This window comes from Acomys minous (genome assembly GCF_964271855.1).
Source record: "Acomys minous genome assembly, chromosome: 1".
Classification (NCBI taxonomy): Eukaryota; Metazoa; Chordata; class Mammalia; order Rodentia; family Muridae; genus Acomys; species Acomys minous.
In genome coordinates, this window is record NC_140483.1 from 18,567,969 (window position 1) to 18,587,294 (window position 19,326).

At 46.5% G+C, this 19,326-nt stretch overlaps 1 protein-coding gene across 1 annotated transcript; it reads right to left on the bottom strand.

The window, feature by feature from the left end:
* Positions 1 to 8,154: 8,154 nt before the first annotated feature.
* On the bottom strand, positions 8,155 to 10,015 carry BECN2 (beclin 2). Its single transcript, XM_084780171.1, has one exon. It carries the CDS (start codon positions 9,601 to 9,603, stop codon positions 8,347 to 8,349), a length of 1,257 nt encoding a protein of 418 aa, XP_084636297.1. The 5' UTR covers positions 9,604 to 10,015; the 3' UTR covers positions 8,155 to 8,346.
* Positions 10,016 to 19,326: the final 9,311 nt, after the last annotated feature.

Below are 19,326 nucleotides of genomic sequence, written 5' to 3' on the forward strand. Positions count from 1 at the left end.
CCTACATATACACCTGCAGGCCAGAAGAGGGCATCATATCACATTATAGATGGTTGTGAGCCACCATGTGGTTGCTGGGAATTGAACTGAGGACCTCTGGAAGAGCAGCAGCCAGTGCTCTTGACCTCTGAGCCATCTCTCCAGCCTGACTAATCAGTTTTTAAAAATCAAATGAAAAAAGGCCAAAATAAACATGGTAGACAAGATGTCAGGTCTCAGAAAATTAACTTTAATTCTTGCAGGGAGGAAAAGTATCTTAATCAGGGTTTCTATTGCTATGATGAAACACCATGACAAAAAAAACAAACAAAAACAAAAAAACAAAAAAAAAACAAAACAAAAAACAAGTTGAGGAGGAATGGGTTAATTCAGCTTACACTTCCACATTGCTGTTCAGCAGCAATGAGTGAGGACAGGAACTCAATCAGGGCAGGAACCTGGAGGCAGGAACTTGGAGGCAGGGACTGATGCAGAGGCCATGGAGGGGTGCTGCCTGCACGCATGCTTATAGCTTTGCTCAGCCTCCTTCCTTCTAGAATCCAGGACAAACAGCCCAGGGATAGCACCACCCACTGCGGGCTGGGCCCTCCCACATTGATTTAATTAAGAAAATGCCTTAGAGCTGGATCTCATGGAGGCTTTTATCCCCCATTTGAGGTTCCGTCCTTGGAGATAACTAGCTTGTGTCAAATTGACATAAAAGCAGCCAGGATTAAAAAAAAAATTGATCAAATACAAGAACAATAAAAAAGAAATCCCAGTGTGATGGCGAGGTGGAACCCATGATGAGACTAGGAGGAAGCCGTAGGTCACGAACCAGCATGCTGAGGAGGAGACAAACTTTGTGAGGCAGCTGAGTTCCAGAGAAGCCACACTTTCCCTACCATTTCTCCTTTAGGTGCTTGGCTGGTGTTTATCCTCATTTCCCCCCTGGTTCTCCTGTCTCCTGCTTCTCCTGTGGTGGTTAATAGATATCTATGGCGATTTGAATAAGAAATGGGCCGGGTGTGGTGACACGCACGCCTTTAATCCCAGCACTCAGGAGGCAGTGAGTTCAAGGCCAGCCTGGTCTACAAAGGAGTCCAGGGAACAGAAAGAAAGAAAGAAAGAGAGAAATGCCCCTTTCAGGCTCTGGTATTTGAATATTTGACCCCCCCATTAGTGCTCCTGTTTGAAAAGGTTAAGAAACATTTAGGGCAGTGGTTCCTAACCTTCCTAAAGCTGCAACCCTTTAACACAGTTCATGTCCTGGTGACCCCAACCACACAGTTATTTTGTTGCTACTTCATATCTGTAATTTTGATAAAGTTATGACTGGTAAATATCTCATCTTTAACTCCCAGGCTGAGAACCCCTGCTTTAGGGGGTGAGCCTTGCTGGAGGCAGGGCATCACTGGAACAGGTTTGGAGGTTTGATAGGCCGGCCTCACTTCTGTTCGTACTCTTCTTCCTTTATGAGGATGAAGGTCTCGCTCCACGCTGCCCTGCCTTCCTTGCCTATGGCACATCCTCCACACCATGATGGACTATCCCCTCTGGAACACTAACAAAATTTCTCCCCAAGGTTGTTTGTTGTTCAGACAGAGAAGTGATAGACACGATCCGCGGCCCTCTGATGTGTCAGATCCAGGCAGCTTCTCCACACTATAAAAAGAACTTTTATTCTCCTATTTCAATTATCTCTGAGGTTTACTGCCTCTTTCTGCTAACCTGGGCCTAGTCCTGGAAGCTTCTAGCCTCCATAAAATCTAACCTAGGCCTAGAACATTTTCAGCCTCTGAGACTTACTGCTTAATAAGCTCACCCTTTCTTGTTCTTACTAAGCTCTGGGCTGGCTGGTTCAACTCAGCTGTTCTGGCTCAAACTCCTCTTTCAGCTGATTTATATAATCTGGCTTTTCTCTCAGCCTTTGAATTGCTCTGCTTGGCCTCAAACTAACTCCAATAATCTTTTCTAATCTCCTGGGCCATTCTCACTCTCTGGCTTGTTCTGTCTTCACCTGTGTCCAGCTTGTTCTCTCATTCAACCTCTCTCTGTAAAGCTCTCCTGGTAAGGATCGCTGTGAGTTCAAGGCCAGCCTGATCTATAAAGAGAGTTCTAGGACAGCCAGGGCTATTACACAGAAAAACCTTGTCTCAAAAAAACACACACACAAAACAAACAAACAAACAAACAAAAACCCAGAGCAAAATAAAACAAACAAACAAACAAAAAACCTCTCCTGGTAAAACTGCCTCTTCTCTCTCTGCGTTGCCTCTTTCTTCTCTCTTCTCGGCGGAGTTGGGCATATTCTATTATGTCAAATCTTTCTCTGATTTGCCACTTTTTATGCCACTCATAGACATCACTTTCAAACATGGTGCTTCCTTCCACAAACTAACTTTACCTTCATCGTTTGAGGTTAAAGACACGTACCTAAGCTTTTCTTTACCTGAAACTTTATACCAGGCTGGCCTTGAACTCAGATCTGCTTGCCTCTGACTCCAGCCAAATCACATGGATCTAGAAGGCCTTTGGATATGATCTCTTGCCCAAGCAAGCAACCATGTTCTGAATTAAAATTCCTTTACACCACACTCTTCCTTCAAGCATCCTTGGCATATACTAAGATGCAACACTGTCTCCCAGACTCATTGTCTGGACACATCTTGCCACTGTTTCCTGAGCCAGTGAATTTCTTCCTCCAGTTAATTCTGAGCATGAGAGCTTGAGTTCTTGACATCCGCCTAACGTGTGTAGCCAGCTCTCATCCTCTTGTGGCCAGCTCTCTCCACTTTGCTGGTTTCCCTGGGAACCCCAGTGTTGAACACTGTGTTGCCATACTGCAAATGCAAAGGTTTGAGTGAGCTCTTGTGTCTCGAAGGCCCTCACTGATGTAGCTTCCTGTCACATCCTAGCCCCCTTGGCTGATGACTGTAGGGGGTACTAGGGATGCCTTTAGACCCTCTGCTGGAGTTGGTATTGTTCATTACATAACATAAAGCATAAGGAACATAAAGCAAAAAGCAGTTATTATTGCAGACAGGCTCAGAGCCTGTGGCAGAAGGGATGACAGTGAGCTTTTGGGTCATGTGCATGTCACTGTGCACAGAGAAATCTAGCCTCTGCTCACGTGTGTCTGGGGGGGCTCAGCTATGAAGAGACGAAAGACTTTGTACTGACTTGGGGGACTGACAGCAGGAACCATCTGGAGGCATTCCAGACTGAAGCCTGGGCCCAGCAGGACTGAGGGCTGGAGTGACTGCGAGGCGCCTCTTATAGCACAGTGGCTGCACTCCAAATCCTTTAAAGCAACTGCTGGAGAACATGAGATGCAAGAAGCCAAGACAGTAGCTGACCATCTCCAGGAGACAATCTCAGACCACGCTTCATCTGGATACAGCCTTTTCTTTTCTTAGCGCCCACTCGCACAACTGAAACTAATTGGCAATTTTCATGCTATGGATGGTATCACTTTGCATCTAAGTTGTTTATGGTTTTCTGTTAAATTTTCCCAGCTGAGTAATTAACCTCACTGTAAGCCATGTGTTTTAAAGCTAATTCCATGATTCCCTCTGACCATAAGGTCAATTTTCTCACCTAGGTTCTTATCCTGTGATCTCTATTAATGTTCCCTTTGTGGATTCTCCCAGCTCTGATATTATAAAACAAAGGGTATCCATTCTGTAGCCTCACAATATGTTTATACATGATGTTTTGAAGCAACCATAATATATTTGGGGACCAGGAGAGCATGTGCAGGCCCTGACAATTTCCTAAATGCACAAGCAGCGGTCAGTGTGCATTTAATGACTGACCTCTCTCCACGGACATTTTGAATTCTCTGAGACTATAAGTCTATTTAAGCACCATGCCAAGACCAAGTAAACCCCTTACGATCATGGAGCAGAACTATTTTAGGGAGTTCCCCACGGCATCAAAGAAAGTTGAGTAGCGTAGGTAGTAGGCCATCTGATCTAGGCCTGTTTGTAGATTTTGTTCTTCAAGACTTTTCCTGGAGCCAGGCGTGGTGGCACATACCTTTAATCCCAGCACTTGGGAGGCAGAGGCAGATGGATCTCTGAGTTCAAAGCCAGCCTGGTCTACAAAGCGAGTCTAGGACAGGCAGGGCTAACATGGAGAAAACCTGTCTCAAAAAACAAAACAAAACAACAGCCGGGCTTGGTGGCACACACCTTTAATACCAACACTTGGAAGGCAGAGGCAAGCGGATTGCTGTGAGTTCAAGGCCAGCCTGGACTACAAAGTGAGTCCAGGACAGTCAAGGCTACACAGAGAAACCCTGTCTCAAAAAACCAACCAACCAACCAAGCAAACAAACAAAACAAAACAACAACAACAACAAAAGACTTCCTGAAGCTTATCAGGGAGGTACAGGAGGTTTCTGTGTCTTTTGGTTCCTTTCACTGATGGGAAAAACAGTGGTGTCTGTATCCAAAACTGCTTCCTAGTTAGAGCTGGGCTCACAGGAGTCAGATCTACATCATACAACACCCAGTCTGGGGCAGAGACTCCAAGTTTTTACATAATAGACATCTGGGAAAATAATTCTTGGTGATGACATGTTTTTATAGCATCCTTGGACTGTATCTAACGGGGGTGTATCGTAACACCAAAACTGCCTGCCAACGTTGTCAAGTGTGCTCTGAATGAAGAGTGAAGCACTGGTCTGGAGGCCGCTCCGAGTTTGGTCAAACAGCCGGCAGCATCAGCATCACCTCAGAGCCTGAAAGAATGTAAAATACCCCAGGTCTCTTAGAATCGCCTCCCAAACCCCCGGTTTCTCAAGATTCTCAGATGATTCCAATGGCCAGGAGCGGGCAGCTCCTGAGAAAGAAATCAACAGGATGGATTTTTCCCCCCTGTGCATCCTGACCCATCTAAATTTATGATCAACTTATGGAGCACATATCTTGAGCATGCTGCCCAGGGAGGGGCAGCAGTTTTGGCATCAGATGGTCCTTCATACCTTAATAAAATCTTCCTAGGCTTCAAAGCAGAAAGAAAGCTTCTAAGCAGGCCACGTGGGATCTGCACCCTTCGATTCAAAGTTACCCAGTCACTTGTCTTTTCTTCCCAAGTGATAACAGCCACCTATCTGATGTAGCGCCCTCTGCCAGCCAGTTCAGAGCCCACAGGCCTCTGCTGATGACTGTAGGAACCGACAACTACCACCAGGGGGCGGTAGCGACCTTCTTTAAGTTTTGGAGAGCCGCATTGTGGCTGCTGAACTCAATTTTAAAAATGGTGAGTTTATATAAACATCATAAAGATTCCCTTTAGCCAAGTGGAAAATCACATATAAATGTTGGGCTTGACACACGCTAGAATCATCAGGAAGGAGCATTAACAGAAAATTCTTCCAAAATATTGAGCTGTGGACAAATCTGCAGGACATTGCCTTATTTAGTGATTGATGGAGGAGCCAGTCCATCATGGGTGGTGCCAGCCCTGGGCTGGAGGTCCTGGCTTCTATAAGAAAGTAGACTGAGCCGGTGTGGTGGTGCATGCCTTTAATCACGCAGCACTCAGTTTGCAGAGGTAGGCAAATTACTGTGAGTTCTAAGCCAGCCTGGTCTACAAAACAAGTCCAGGACAGACAAAACTATACAGAGAAACTGTCTGGAAAAAAAAAAAAAACAGAAGAAAAACAGACTGAGTAAGTCATGATGAGAAGCAAGCCAGTAAGCAGAACTCTGCGTGAACTCCTGCTTCCAAGTTCCTGTCCCGACTTCCCTTCAGTGATGAACAGTGATGTGGAAATATAAGCCAAAAAGCCCTTTCCTCCCCTAACTTGCTCTTTTGGTCACCATATGGTCTTTCACCACAGCAAATAGTAATATTAAGGCATGAGATTACAGAAAAATAAACTCATCTTCTTTGGAACGCTAGCGGACTCTCAGAAAAACTGAGGAGCAAGACTTCTGGCTGGTGCTACTAAGGTAACCAGCGCTCGTGGTGACATCATCCAAAGAGGTGCTTGCTGGTGAATTAAAGGGCGGGATGTGAGGGTCTAAGATTACTAGAATAAGCAAAGTGAGGGTCAGGATAAAAACAATCTCTGGCCACTGAAATAGGTTCTTTCCCAAATGTGACTGTGATTGTATCTTTATAGGATGTCATTGCTGAAAGATAAACAGTTATGTTAATTCATCCCAGAGAGCCTAAGAGGGGAACATAGAGCAGCCAGCAGCTAATGCGCTAAAACAGAATGCCGCTTCAGTCTGGAGCAGGCACTCACTTGTAATCTTTCAGGAGATGCTGAGGCAGGGGGATCAGGGACTTCCAGACCTGGACTATATAGTGAGTCCTGTTCATGGCTGGTTGGAGCAACTTAGCAAGACCCTGTCCCAAAAAGTAAAGAAGTTGGAGGTATATTCAGCGGACCTCTCCCAATCGATGCTATCTCTCCCTCCCTCTCTTCCCATCCCCTCCCTCCCTCCTCTCTCACTATATAGTTTTAGCTAACCTGGAACTGACTCTACAGCCCAAATAGGTCTTGAAGTCGCATAGATCTGCTTCCTGCATGTTGAGACTAAAGGCATGCGCCACCACACCATCATGCCAGGCCTTAAGACAATCCTTTCTCTTTGTGTGTGTTGGTGGGGGCGTGGGGGGTGGAGGGAGGAGGTTGTTCGAGACAGTGTTTCTCTGTGTAACAGAGCCCTGGCTGTCCTGGACTAGCTTGGTAGGCCAGGCTGGCCTCGAACTCAGTGACACCCCCACCCACCCAGTACTGGGATTAAAGGCATGCTCCAACCCCGCCCAGCCCAGCTTTTAATACATTAAGAGTCACTGATTCAAACGCTATCAAGTGCACGCCTTTAATCCCCAGGCAGGTGGGTCTGTGTGAGTTTGAAGACAGCCTGGTCTACATAGTAAATTCCAGGACAGATAACTAGGGCTATGTAGAGAGATCCTGTCCTAAAAACAAATAAATAAACAAAACAAAGCAATAATCTCTCTCCTTAAGCTTTTTTTTTAAAGACATGTTAATGCTATTAACACAAAAACTGAGAAAAATGAAGTCAAGTACTCTACTGTCTATCCGTTTGGTTTTGTAATCAATAATACTTCAGAGTACAACTGTCCCCACCTCACAGATGAGCAGAAAAGAACAGTATGTCTCCCTGGAAACTAGGGGCATTTTCACTGATTCCGTTCCATCCTGGAGCTTTCTCTGAACCCATCACTTCTACACCCCATTTGGGAAGATTACTTTGTTGTAGTAACTAGTGGCCACAGTGAACCCACCTTTTGACACTGTAGTGGATTACAAAGTCCCAACTTATTGCCAGATATTCCAGGCACTGGACTGCACTGACATTGCAGTATCAGGCAAGGTGTTTGCTTTAAAAAAAATTAGCTGAGGGCTGGAGAAATGGCTCAGAGGTTAAGAGCACTGTCTGCTCTTTCAGAGGTCCTGAGTTCAATCCCCAGCAACCACATGGTGGCTCACAACCATCTATAATGTGATATGATGCCCTCTTCTGGCCTGCAGATGTACATGCAGGTGGAACACTGTATACATAATAAATAAGCCTTTTAAAAAATTAAATAAAAAATTAGCTGATCAGACTGGCATACTGATGCACTCCTTTAATCCCAGCACTAGGGAGGCAGAGGCAGGTGAATCGCTGTGTGTTCAAGGTCAGCCTGGTCTACAAAAAGAGTTCCAGGCCAGCCAGGGCTATTTCACAAAGAAACCCTGTCTCAAAAAAAAAAAAAAAAAAAATAGATGAATCAAACCCACGGGCTCATGTATGCCAGTCAAAAACTTAACTGAGCTGTATCCATAGCCTTCAAAACTAATCTCAAACAGAAAGTCCTGGGTGTGGTGCCACAAGCCTTCAATCCAAAAACTTAGGAGGTAGAGGCAGGCAGGTAGATCTCTGTAAAGTAGGGCACGGACTGATGTACAAGAGAGTTCCAGGCTAGCCAGAGCTATATAGACTACGTCTCTGAGAAAACCGTAATCTCAACATAACACAGGCTAACTAAGAGACGCCTCTCAGTTCTATGTATCGACGAATAAATTCCATCATAATAGAGGTTGAAGCATGCCAATATTGAATGCCAGGCTAGCTTGAGCTTTGGGCAATCCTCTCTCTTGCACTCACACATGCACAAAGTTGCACTTGTCACTTTTAACCCTTTAAGAAAATGTAGACATTTATTGATGAATGTCTTTCCGTCTCAGAGATGGAAAGGCAAGGCTTATGCTATACATCACAACAACGACAAAACTCAATCCCCCGAACAATCTCATCCCACGACCGCTAGGAAAGCCAAGCAGCAGTGACATCCAGGTCACTCTGAGCAAATACATGGTATTTCCATAAATAGTTAGTGCTGCCAATACCTTAGGGAAGCCCAGTCAAGAATCAACTTCAAGTTGGTAAGCATGAACTTCAGGGCCTTGGTCCACTCCTCCTCGGTGTTCAAATGGGTCCTGATGGCGTAGCGCTCCCCACTGCCGCAGGCATCCTCCATCACGCCTTCGTTCACGTGGATCCTGTAGGGCAGGCAGAGACATCCCTCGGCCTTCTCCACGAACTGCTCCAGACAGTCCAGGAAGGCCTTCATCCCGCAGTCAAACTTGTTATTCAAAAAGACGCTGTGGCTCCCGTCGGAAAACAACAGCAGCACCTCATCCCCAGTCAAGGACTTTAGGTAGGAATGGGCCCCGCGGGGAACCAGTTGGTACCTCTGGAATTGCAGTCCAGCTCTCTTGGACAAGCTGAAGAGCAGTAAGGCTGTCTGTCCCCAGGCGGCGTTGATCTCATTCCATCCCACCTGGAGTCCCGGGAGGCAGCCCAGCCTGAAATTGTTGATCACGCCCAAGGGACCCTCCACCGAGATGGTAAACGCGCTATTGAAGATACTGGTCTCTTTCAAGAGCCGCTGCTGCCTCAGGGCCCACGCCAGTTGGTTCTCTACACTGCATAGCTGGTCCATCAGCTCCAGCTGTTCCATCTTCAAGGCCGAATACTCCATCCAGTACTGCTGTTCCTGTTGATGGAGCTTCTTGTTCTCTGCCTCGGCTGCTTGGAGGTCAGCGGCCACTCTTGTGTGATGGTGGTCTACGTCCTCCAGCTCCTGAGCCAGCTTTGCCTCCTCCTGCTCCAGACACGACAGCTCAGCCTGGAGTTTCTGGTGCAGTGCCTGCTTCTCCTCGTCAGTTACCATCAGCTCTCTCTCCACTAAGCTCCTGTAGGTCTGGATGTCAGACTCAGCGAGAGTGAGTTTGGCGTCTAGTTCCATCAGAAGGTTATCGGTGCAGTCCACACACAGCGGGTGGTCCACATCCTTTTGGCCCGAGAGGATTTCAGCGGTCTCTAAAGTAGTATTTTGGAGAATGGTCAAAGATCTCAGAGAGAGAAACTCACCAAGCAGAGTAAAGACACGTTCCTGGGACTTCTCGCCACCGTCAGGGTGAGACGCGCAGGAGGTGCTGGCCTCTGGTTCCTCAGAGACCGGCATCTCTGTGGAGGGGCTGACATGATCCCGGGCTTCCGAGGGCGCCCTCTGCAGCGCAAGGAGCTCCTGTGAGAGTCTGAGGGGCTCATTGCAGCGCTGGCACAGGAAGAGGGTGCAAGACATCCTGAAGGTTTGCACTCCCCCCGGAGTCCAGGTTTTGCTCTAGCCGTGTGAACTTCTGGCAATGTATCTCTCCTACTTCCCTCTAAACCTCTTCACAGTACTGGGCCACCTATAAAGTTCCTAGAGTTCCTTAAAGGGTAGTGACTCTCTGGAGAAAGAAATGCCAAGTGTCTTCCACCAGCATCCCTCCTTTAAAGTCGTTGAGACACACCTTAAACTATTCCTAAGCTTTAACTCTGCTCATGAGTTATCCCACCTTAAAATTCTTAATGCTGCCAGGTGGTGGTGGTGGTGGTGGCTGCGGCGGCCGCAGCACACGCCTTTAATCCCAGCAGTTGGGAGGCAGAGACAGGTGCATCTTTGTGAGTTTGAGGTCAACCTGGTCTACAAGGTAGTTCAGGACATCCAAGAATACACAGAGAAACCCTGTCCCCCCCCCAAAAAAAAATCTTAATGCCTTTATCTCACCTTTAGAAAAAAAATCTAAATGCCTGGCAGGTGCAGTGGTACAGGCCTGTAATCTCAACACTCTGGAGGCAGAGGCAGGTAGACCTTTGTGAGTTCAAGGCCAGCCTGATCTATAAAGCAAGTCAAGGATAGCCAAGGCTACACAGAGAAACTCTGTCTCGAAAAACCCAAGAAGAAAGAAAAAACAAAAGAAAAGAAAAAGAAAGGAAAAAAAATCTAAGTTGGGCACGATGGCACATGCATGCAATTCTAGCATTCAATATATGGACGAAAGAAGATCTTGAGTTTGTTTATTTATCCATCTTTGAGGCAGGATTTTGCTGTGTAGATAGCCTGGAGCTCTCTAGACCCCACTGCCCTTCACTTGCCTCCGGCTCCCAGGTGATGGGATTAAAGGCGTGTGCCACCACACCCATTGACCATGGAATCTGTTACCTGCCTAAACTATGCAGTACTGGGAAAGCCTGGCAAACATACTGAGAACCTGACTTTAAAAAAAGAGAAGAGTCAGCCAGTGGTGGTCCATGTCTTTAATCCCAGTACAGCAGAGACAGGCAGATGTCTGAGTTTAAGACCAGCCTGGTCTACAGTTTGAATTGCAGGATAGCCAGGCTACACAGAGGAACCCTGTCTTGAAAACCAAAAGAAAAAAAAGAGAGTCCAGGTGTAGTTATACATGCCTGTGATCCTAGGATTCTTGCCACCCTTAGCTACATAGTTAATACCAGACCATCCCAGTTACATAGCAAGACTGTCACGGAAACGGAAGACAAGGACATGCATGTCTGTAATCCTTAGCACTTGGAGGGTAAACGCAGAAGAATCAGAAGTTCAAGGCCAGCCTCCACTATGTAGTAAATCTGAGACCAGTCTGGGTTCTAAGTGGCTGGTCCTATCTCAAAATATAAACACAATGTGAAGCCTAGTCATGCCAATGCAACTCCAAGGTCCAGACTGTTGCAGCCTCCTTCATCCTGTCTCTTCACGTGACTTGATTTTAATTGTCAAGATGTCATATTTCCTGCCACTCAAATTGCTCTGTTTCCCTTTTAAAATCAGTTTTTGAACCGCATATTTATTGCTGGGGGAGCATCCATGTACCATCATGCATATGTGGAGGCCAGAAGATGCCTTTCAAGAGTTGCTTTGCTTATCTTCTACCATGGGGGTTCCAGGTATTGAACTTAGGACGTCAGTTTGTGGGCAAAGGACCTTTACCCATTGAGGCATCTCCTCCAGGAAGCCTACTCTGACCTACAAATTTAGACTGCTCTCCCAATTCACTTAGAAGACTTTATCATACCACAATCTAGCAGGCATTCATGGTAAAATGTTCTCAATCAATGAAACAAAAATAATTTGGATACTGGGTGGTGGTGGCACACACCTTTAATTCCAGCACTTGGAAGGCAGAGACAGGCGGATCTCTGTAAGTTTGAGGCCAGCCTAGTCTACAGAGTAAGTCCAGGACAGCTAGAGCTATTACAGAGAAACCCTGTCTCAAAAAACAAATAAAAATAGTTTGGAGCCAGGCGGTGGTGGCGCACGCCTTTAATCCTAGCACCTGGGAGGCAGAGGCAGGCAGATCCCTGTGAGTTCAAGGCCAGCCTGGTCCTCAAAGTGAATCCAGGACAGCCAAGGCTACACAGAGAAACCCTGTCTCCAAAAACAAAAACAAAATAAAAATAGTTTGGAGATATGCATTTTTATCATCAGCTCAGCTATAGGCTAAAGTGTCGGTCAATATTGTAATCCCATACTTCAGAGGCTGAGGTGAGAGGATTGTGAGTTGAAGACCAGCCTGGGCTACATATTAAGACTGTGCCTCAAAATTAATTAACTAATTAATTGATTAATTAAAAGAGTGTTCAGAGGAGAGTCAAGAATTAGCAGTTCTGGGCTGGCCAAGATGGTCCATGTCCGTACTCCCAGAATTCAGGGAGGCAGAGGCAGAGACAGACAGATATCTATGAGTTTAAGGCCAGCCTGGTCTACAAAACAAATCTAGGACAGCCAAGACTACACAGAGAAGCCCTGCTCAAAAAAAAAAAAAACACAAACAAACAAACAAACAAACAGAAAAACAAAATAAAACAACAACAAATTAGCAGTTCTATTAACCCTTATGGCCTCCTGAAAACATCTTTGATGCAATTAATAGGAATGCCCTCTCTAAGTCAACTATAGACCCTCTTCTCCAGTCAGCCAATATTCCAGGGCCTGACAACCAGGCCAAAGATGAGCCGGGCAGTGATGGTGCATGCCTTTAATCCCAGCAATTGGGAGGCAGAGGCAGACGGATTATTGTGAGTTCGAGGCCAGCCTGGTATACAAAACAAGTCCAGGACAGCCAAGTCTACACAGAGAAACCCTGTCTGGAAGGAAAAAAAAAAACATGAATGAGGCTTAAAACCATGGTGGGACATTAGCTGAGGCTTTAGCATTAACAGTCACAAAGGCGCTGAGGCCCTCCAGCTCTCCTAGTCAGAGTTAGGAAAGATGTCCAGAAAGCCTGCCTTTCCTTTCACAGGGTTTTCCCTCAAAAGACTGATTTACATTCAACGACATGGTCCTGGAGCTATGCAAATCACAGGCCAGGGCTATACCATTCCAACTGAGCCTCCATTAAAACTAACAAAATCTCAGCACACCTGACTAAGGTTGGGTCTTCTGAGGACAGTCCTCAGAACAGGGGATGGACTGGTCCTTCCTCAGTAGAGGAGTAGGTGGAGCTAGCATGCTGCTCTTGGAAGAAGAAAATCCTTCTCATTTCTGGAGACTCCCTGACCAAGTCCTTCCTTCTCATCCCCAGATCCTGATGCTGAGGAGGGGCCCAAAGAGACCTCTGTGGACTGAAACGTGACTCCTGGAGGGTTTTTGTTTTTGTTTGTTTTTTATTGAATTGCTGGTACCAAGGAAGCTCATGACTCCTCACTAGTCCCCTGGGTCCTGTTTGCTGCAAAACTCTGTGAGGAATTATCTTTTTCACTGTGTCCCAATTCCTTCATTTTAGGCTCGTTGATATCAACCTCCATTCTCACCACACCACTGAGGCTCCTCTTGCAAGGCCACAGATGCTGCCGAGTCGCTACGTGTAACCTCACTCATAGAATGGGAAGCATCCTAATACTCACATGACGCAATATTTGGATTCAGGCAGCCCCAGATGCTAATTTTGTTTCACTAACAGTTTGCTTAAGAAGTTGATGTTCAGATTCTGAGTTGGGAAATGAGTGAAGCACAAACTATCTCAGAATGCAACCTAGGTGATCAGGTAATGTTGCCCGTTAGACACAGTGATGCTTACTTGGGGTATGGTGGCGCATGCCTGCAGTTCCAGATGAAGGCCAGTCTGGGCCCAGAGAAAAGGTAGGAGTGAGTGTCTGGGCAAGCAGACAGGTATTGGAGAAGGAAGACGGGAAGAGGGAAAGAGACGCCGCCGTTCGTGAGTTCAGCCGAGCAAAGCAACTGTGCCGAGGGAAGGCTTCTCTGTATTTAAATGACTGTCTCATTCAAGGGAGCGTTATTACTTACATTCGTCTAGCTTCAGGTGTATTACGTCTGCATTTTCTGGCTTCAGGATGGGGCTGCCCAAGGGAAGCTCAAGTGTATTATCAGCTGGTGCGGTGGCACACACCTTTATTCCTAGCACTCGGGAGGCAGAGGCAGGCAGATTGCTGTGAGTTCAAGGCCAGCCTGGTCTATACAGTGAGTCCAGGACAGCCAAGGCTACACAGAGAAACCCTGTTTTGGAAAACCAAAAAAAAAAAAAGGGGGTGGGGAGGTATTATCAGCCAGGTGTGGTGGTGCACACCTTTAATCCTAGCACTCAGGAGGCAGAGGCAGGAGGATCTCCATAAATTCAAGGTCAACCTGGTCTATAAATTAAGTCTAGGACTGTCTAGGAAACCCTGGAGAGAGAAGGGGGGAGGGAGAGAGGGAGGGAGGGAGAGAGAGGGAGGGAGAGGGAGAGAGAAGTGTATTATTTGCCATTAACTACACAAATTGTCTTGGAGGAAGGCATTTACTGACATTCATAAGTCTCAAATGTTGTCCAGGAAGTACTTGGCTATGGGAGGAACTCACAGCCTCTTCTTTTCCACCTAGCTTTAGGTTTAAATACAACAAGAATTGGGATTTGAAGCAAGGCTGTGTATAATCAGTCCTAGTCAATGTCTAGTCCCATCCACCACTGTCTCGGCTCAGGACCAGGAGGCGGTCTCGATGAGTGAGATATTGCATATTAGCTCAGTTGGTCAGAAGAATGCTTGTCTAACATGTGGGAGGGCTAGGTTCAACCCCCCTCATCACATGAACCAGCAGTGGTGCAATGTGCCTGTTATCCCATCACTCGGGAGGTGAAGACCAGAAGATCAGAAGGGTCAAGGCCATCCTCTGGCTGCATGACAACTTTGAAGCCAGATTAGGATGCAAAAGGCTTGGCCTCAAAACAAACAAACAAAAAAGGACAGGTGTGTTGGCGCACGCCTTTAATCCTCGAACTTGGGAGGCAGAGGCAGGTGGATCTCTATGAGTTCAAGGCTAGCCTGATCTACAAAACAAGTCCAGGACAGCCAAGGATACACAGAGAAACCTTGTCTTGAAAAACAAACAAACAAAAACAAAAGTTGCTTCATTTCTGAATGGCTGTCATTGCCTGAGGGGACAATCTGAGGCCTCATTTACTCTTCTCTGTGCCATTTGACCTACTCTGCCAGGCCTCAGTGTTCCCACAATCCAAGGTGACTGCTGAGTTAGGACACGGATTCTTTGTGGCTTCAGCCTTAAAAGAGATGAAATGGGTTAGGTATCCCTGGTTTTTATATAGTTACATAGTCACACTTTAAGTGATTAACTTCCCTGTGTGTAAAAGTAAGCAGATGGCCCGAGGTAACCCAGACTGATGTACAGATGCCAAGTACAGGCAGAGATGCTAGTCTCCCACCCTCCACTTAGTTAACTTGTGCCTTTTCATCCTCCACATCCTAAGGAAGTTGATCTCATGGCTGCTCCCAGGTGCGTCTTTGGATCTCCAGGCCTTTAGTGGGTCAGAGCTATCTCTGCAAGTGCAGCCCAGTGCATCTCCAGGAGTGTGGGCACCACAGGCCTTCTTCACTGAAGCAGAACTTAGGAGCTACTCCCCCCCCCCCACCCATACTTCAGGACCCCAGAGCATCCCTGGTGTCTTATCTCTGCCCCCCATCAGCATCTTATCCGGCTGGGTCACAGCCTGCCTCTGAGGTCCTCACACTGCTTTGAACACACTTTGTGCTCCTCAAAATACCAGGGAAGAGAGGCTGATAGGAACTAGAGATGGGGAGAAGAAAGTGTCACTAATGAAGGGGGAGGGCAGCTGGAGCGATGGCTCGGCTGTTAAGAATGCTTACTGTTCTTGCAGAGGGGACCTGAGCTCAGTTTCTAGCCCCCATATCAGGAGGCTCACAGCCACCTATTAACTCCAACTCTCAAGGCAACTGCTCTCTCATGCACATACACACACACACATGCACACACACACACACACACACCACACACACACACACACACACACACACTAAAAATAAAATACATGAGCTGGGCTTGGTGGCACACGCCTTTAATCCCAGCACTCAGGAGGCAGAGGCAGGCAGATCACTGTGAGTTAGAGGCCAGCCTGGTCTACCAAGCAAGTCCAGGATAGCCAAGGCTACATGGAGAAACCTTGTCTTGAAAAACTAATGACGACGACGACGACGATGATGATGATGATGATAATAATAATAATAATAACAACAGCAACAACAATAATAAAAATAAACATTTAAAAAATAAGGATGGAGAAAGCTCAGAGCTGCCCTTGCACACATCCCAGGGAAGTTCTGTGTTCAGTGGGGAAGGGTACTGGGGTACTTGACTCTGCATGAGGGGTCAGGGTGCAGGAATGTCTTTGATTCGGAGTGAGGGTGCCATATGCATTGTAACAGGGCCCCAGGTCTCTTTTGTGAGGGTGTATTGTTTCCAGACAGCGTTCTCTACATAGCCTTGGCTGTCCTGAAACTCACTATGTAGACCAGGCTGTCTGGAAATCTGCCCATCTCTGCCTCCTGAGTGGTAGGATTAAAGGCATGCACCACCACTGCTTAGCTAGCACCCCAGATCTTAGTAGTACCCTGGACCTTAGCATAACTGAGTCTATGAAGGAAGTACCATTCAGGCTGTAAAACTCAGAACATAGAAACATCTGGCAAAATGAAAATAAAAAATGTCCATGGTGCTGGAAAAGTCTAAATTGACTGACCTTGCTTTTTGGCCTTTATAATTCCACTTCTGGCTAACTGTTCTTTTGTTTGTTTGTTTGTTTTTCAAGACAGAGTTTCTCTGTGTAGGTTGGCTGTCTTGTACTTGCTTTGTAGGCCAGGCTGGCCTGGAGCTCACAGAGATCCACCTGCCTCTGCATCCCAGAGTGCTGGGATTACAGGTGTGCGCCACCGTGCCAGCCTCTCAGCTAACTGTTCTTGTTAACTAAATTATATCAACCCAGAACATGGGTTTTGTACTTAAAACTCATCCTGAGAAAGGCTCAGGCAATACTGGTATCCCGAACACCCAGTATAGTAGTCGCCAGCTGGCTATTAACTTTCTATTGGCTTCAACCTCTGTTCAAGTGATTTTCTCTGGTGAACACTCCACAACAACATATATGATGTTTGTATGGTTTGATGGCTGGGTCACCAAGACTTCTAAAATAACCATGAGAACCTACTGCCTAGATAGATACAAATTGGTGTGGCTGCAGAGATGGGGCCAAGTTCCCATGAGACATCCACACAAGGAAGCCCCTGGGAACGCATCTTACTATAGTTACCAGTGGTCTGGCCTTCCTGGCCTAGCCCCAGCCCTCAGGAGCCCTATAGGCAGACTGCTGTAGGGAGGATGGGGAAGAGCTTCAGCCAGCCCATAGCTCATCTCTAGCAGGAAGTAAAGCTTCAGATACAACATCCCTGGGAAGGACTAGGGGTAAGCTGGCTGCCCATCTGCTCTGGTCTATGACCTTATCCTTTCGTACATGATCTGACTTGGTTACCAATGAGGCTACGACAGCCTGTCTGTAGCGGGTGAGAGGTAGATCTGGGAGCCCTGGGACTGAGTGGCCTCTGGTTAATCACTAACCTGCATGGGTCAGAGGCATCCCTCTGACTGCCAAGAGTACCTCCTTCTCTCTGACCAATCTGGTGCAGAGAGTACTTCAGATCACCTGCAGGCAGTGGCCTCTCTCACCTAGGTTCCCTGTTTCTCTCTTGCCTGGACTCAGCTTTTTGAGCCCCAGCATCCCCCAAAGTACTGCTGAGGTCCCTTCAGGAGGCAGGACCAGGCTCTGGGTGATTCCTTTGAGCTCACTAGCCTCTGAGAGTCCACACATTTGCCATTGCACTTCAACTCCTGCAGCCTTTTGAGAAACTTAAGAGACTTATAGTGTGGACCAAATTAAAAAAAAAAGCGAAATTCTCTAGTACTTACATCAAAAAAGAAAAATAATATAAAAGTTAAATAGTTTTAGTAACATCTCTTACTTACCCCAATAGATACAAATAAGATTGTATCAGTATATAATTGATATAGGTATAGAATTCTATAATTCTTTTGCGGCAGCATCTTCCAGTAGGCTTAAACAATCCTCTTGCCTTAGTCTCTACATAGCTGGGTTTAATTTTTGTTTTGTTGAAACAGGTTCTCTCTCTATAGCGCCGGCTGTCCTGGAACTCACACTGTAAACCAGGCTGGGCTTGAATGCACAGAGATCTACCTGCCTCTGGCTTGCAAGTGCTGGGTTAAAGGTGTACACCACCACACCAGTACACTACACAGGTTTTGGTTTTTGTTTGATTTTATGTTAAAGGAAACAAACAAACAAACAAACAAAAAACTTGTACTTTTTTTTTTCATCCTGAATCTTTGAAACCCAGTGTGTATTTTTCACTTTTCACCCATCTCAGTTCAGATCATCAGTGCTTCAACACTTCAGGCGTCCTGGCAGTAGGACAGCCTGAGGAGAGGGGAGCAGTATGTCTTCTCTCAGCCTGCTGTGGGAAAGTTCTTGGGTACCTCTGCACAATGCTGGTATTTAACTTAATTTTCATTGTAATAGAGTCCTCAGTTCAGAGACTTTGACTTTTAAGACTTTGGGTTTTTAAAGAGATTGGCTATTTTAAAGAGGCTGAAATGTTAACGTGCTTTAATTTGTAAAGCGTATGAGATTTTTAGCCAAGCGTGGTGTCGCACGCCTTTAATCCCAGCACTCGGGTAGCAGAGGCAGGTGGATCTCTGTGAGTTCGAGGCCAGCCTGGTCTACACAGAGAGTCCAGGACAGCCAGGACTACACAGAGAAACCCTGTCTCAAAAAAAAAAAAAAAGACTATGGGGTTTTAACGTTAGTTATGATTTTAATGTGAGATCTTGGGGACAAAAAGAAAGGAGGGGCTATGGCTTAATAATGATGTATTTGTATATCAAGTGCTAACTAGGTTTATGTCAAGCTGACACAACCTAGAGTTAATCTGTAAGGAGGGAACCTCAACTGAGAGAATGCCTTCATAAAATCCAACTGGGTGACATTTTCTTAATTAGCGATTGATGGGGGAGGAACCAGCTCATTGTGGGTGGGGCCATCCCTGAGCTGGTGGTCCTGGGTTCTGTAAGAAAGCAGACTGGGCAAGCCATGGGGAGCAAACCAGTAAGCAGCACCCCTCCATGACCTCTGCATCAGCTCCTGCCTCCAGATTCCTGGCTTGTTTGAGTTCCTGGCCTGACTTCCTTCAAGGATGAACAGTGATATGCAAGTGTAAGCCTAATAACCCCTCTCCTCCCCACTTTGCTTTTTGGTCAAGGTGTCTCATCACAGCAATAGTAACCCTAGCTAAGACACCACCTAACAACCCAGTTTACAGATTTTAAAGCTGAGGCCCAGCCTGTAGGTTAACTAGCCTGAAATCGCACGAAGAAGCAGCATGGTACAAGGCAAAGAATCTCCTTTAGGACGCCATGTACTCTGGGGGCTGGGCAATCCTAGCTGCTGCCTAGCTCAGCCACATCTATACAGCTGATTAGTGTATGAAATAGTGCCTGGCAGCCTCGAGCTCTCCCTACCAATTAGCTGTTTAAATATTTTTTTTTTCTCCCATGGTGCATGGATGGAGGTCAGAGCCATTTCTCTCCTTTGCCTTCAGGGGTTTCCAGAATGTAACTCAGGCCCTCCAGCTTGGTGGCATGAGCCCTTCC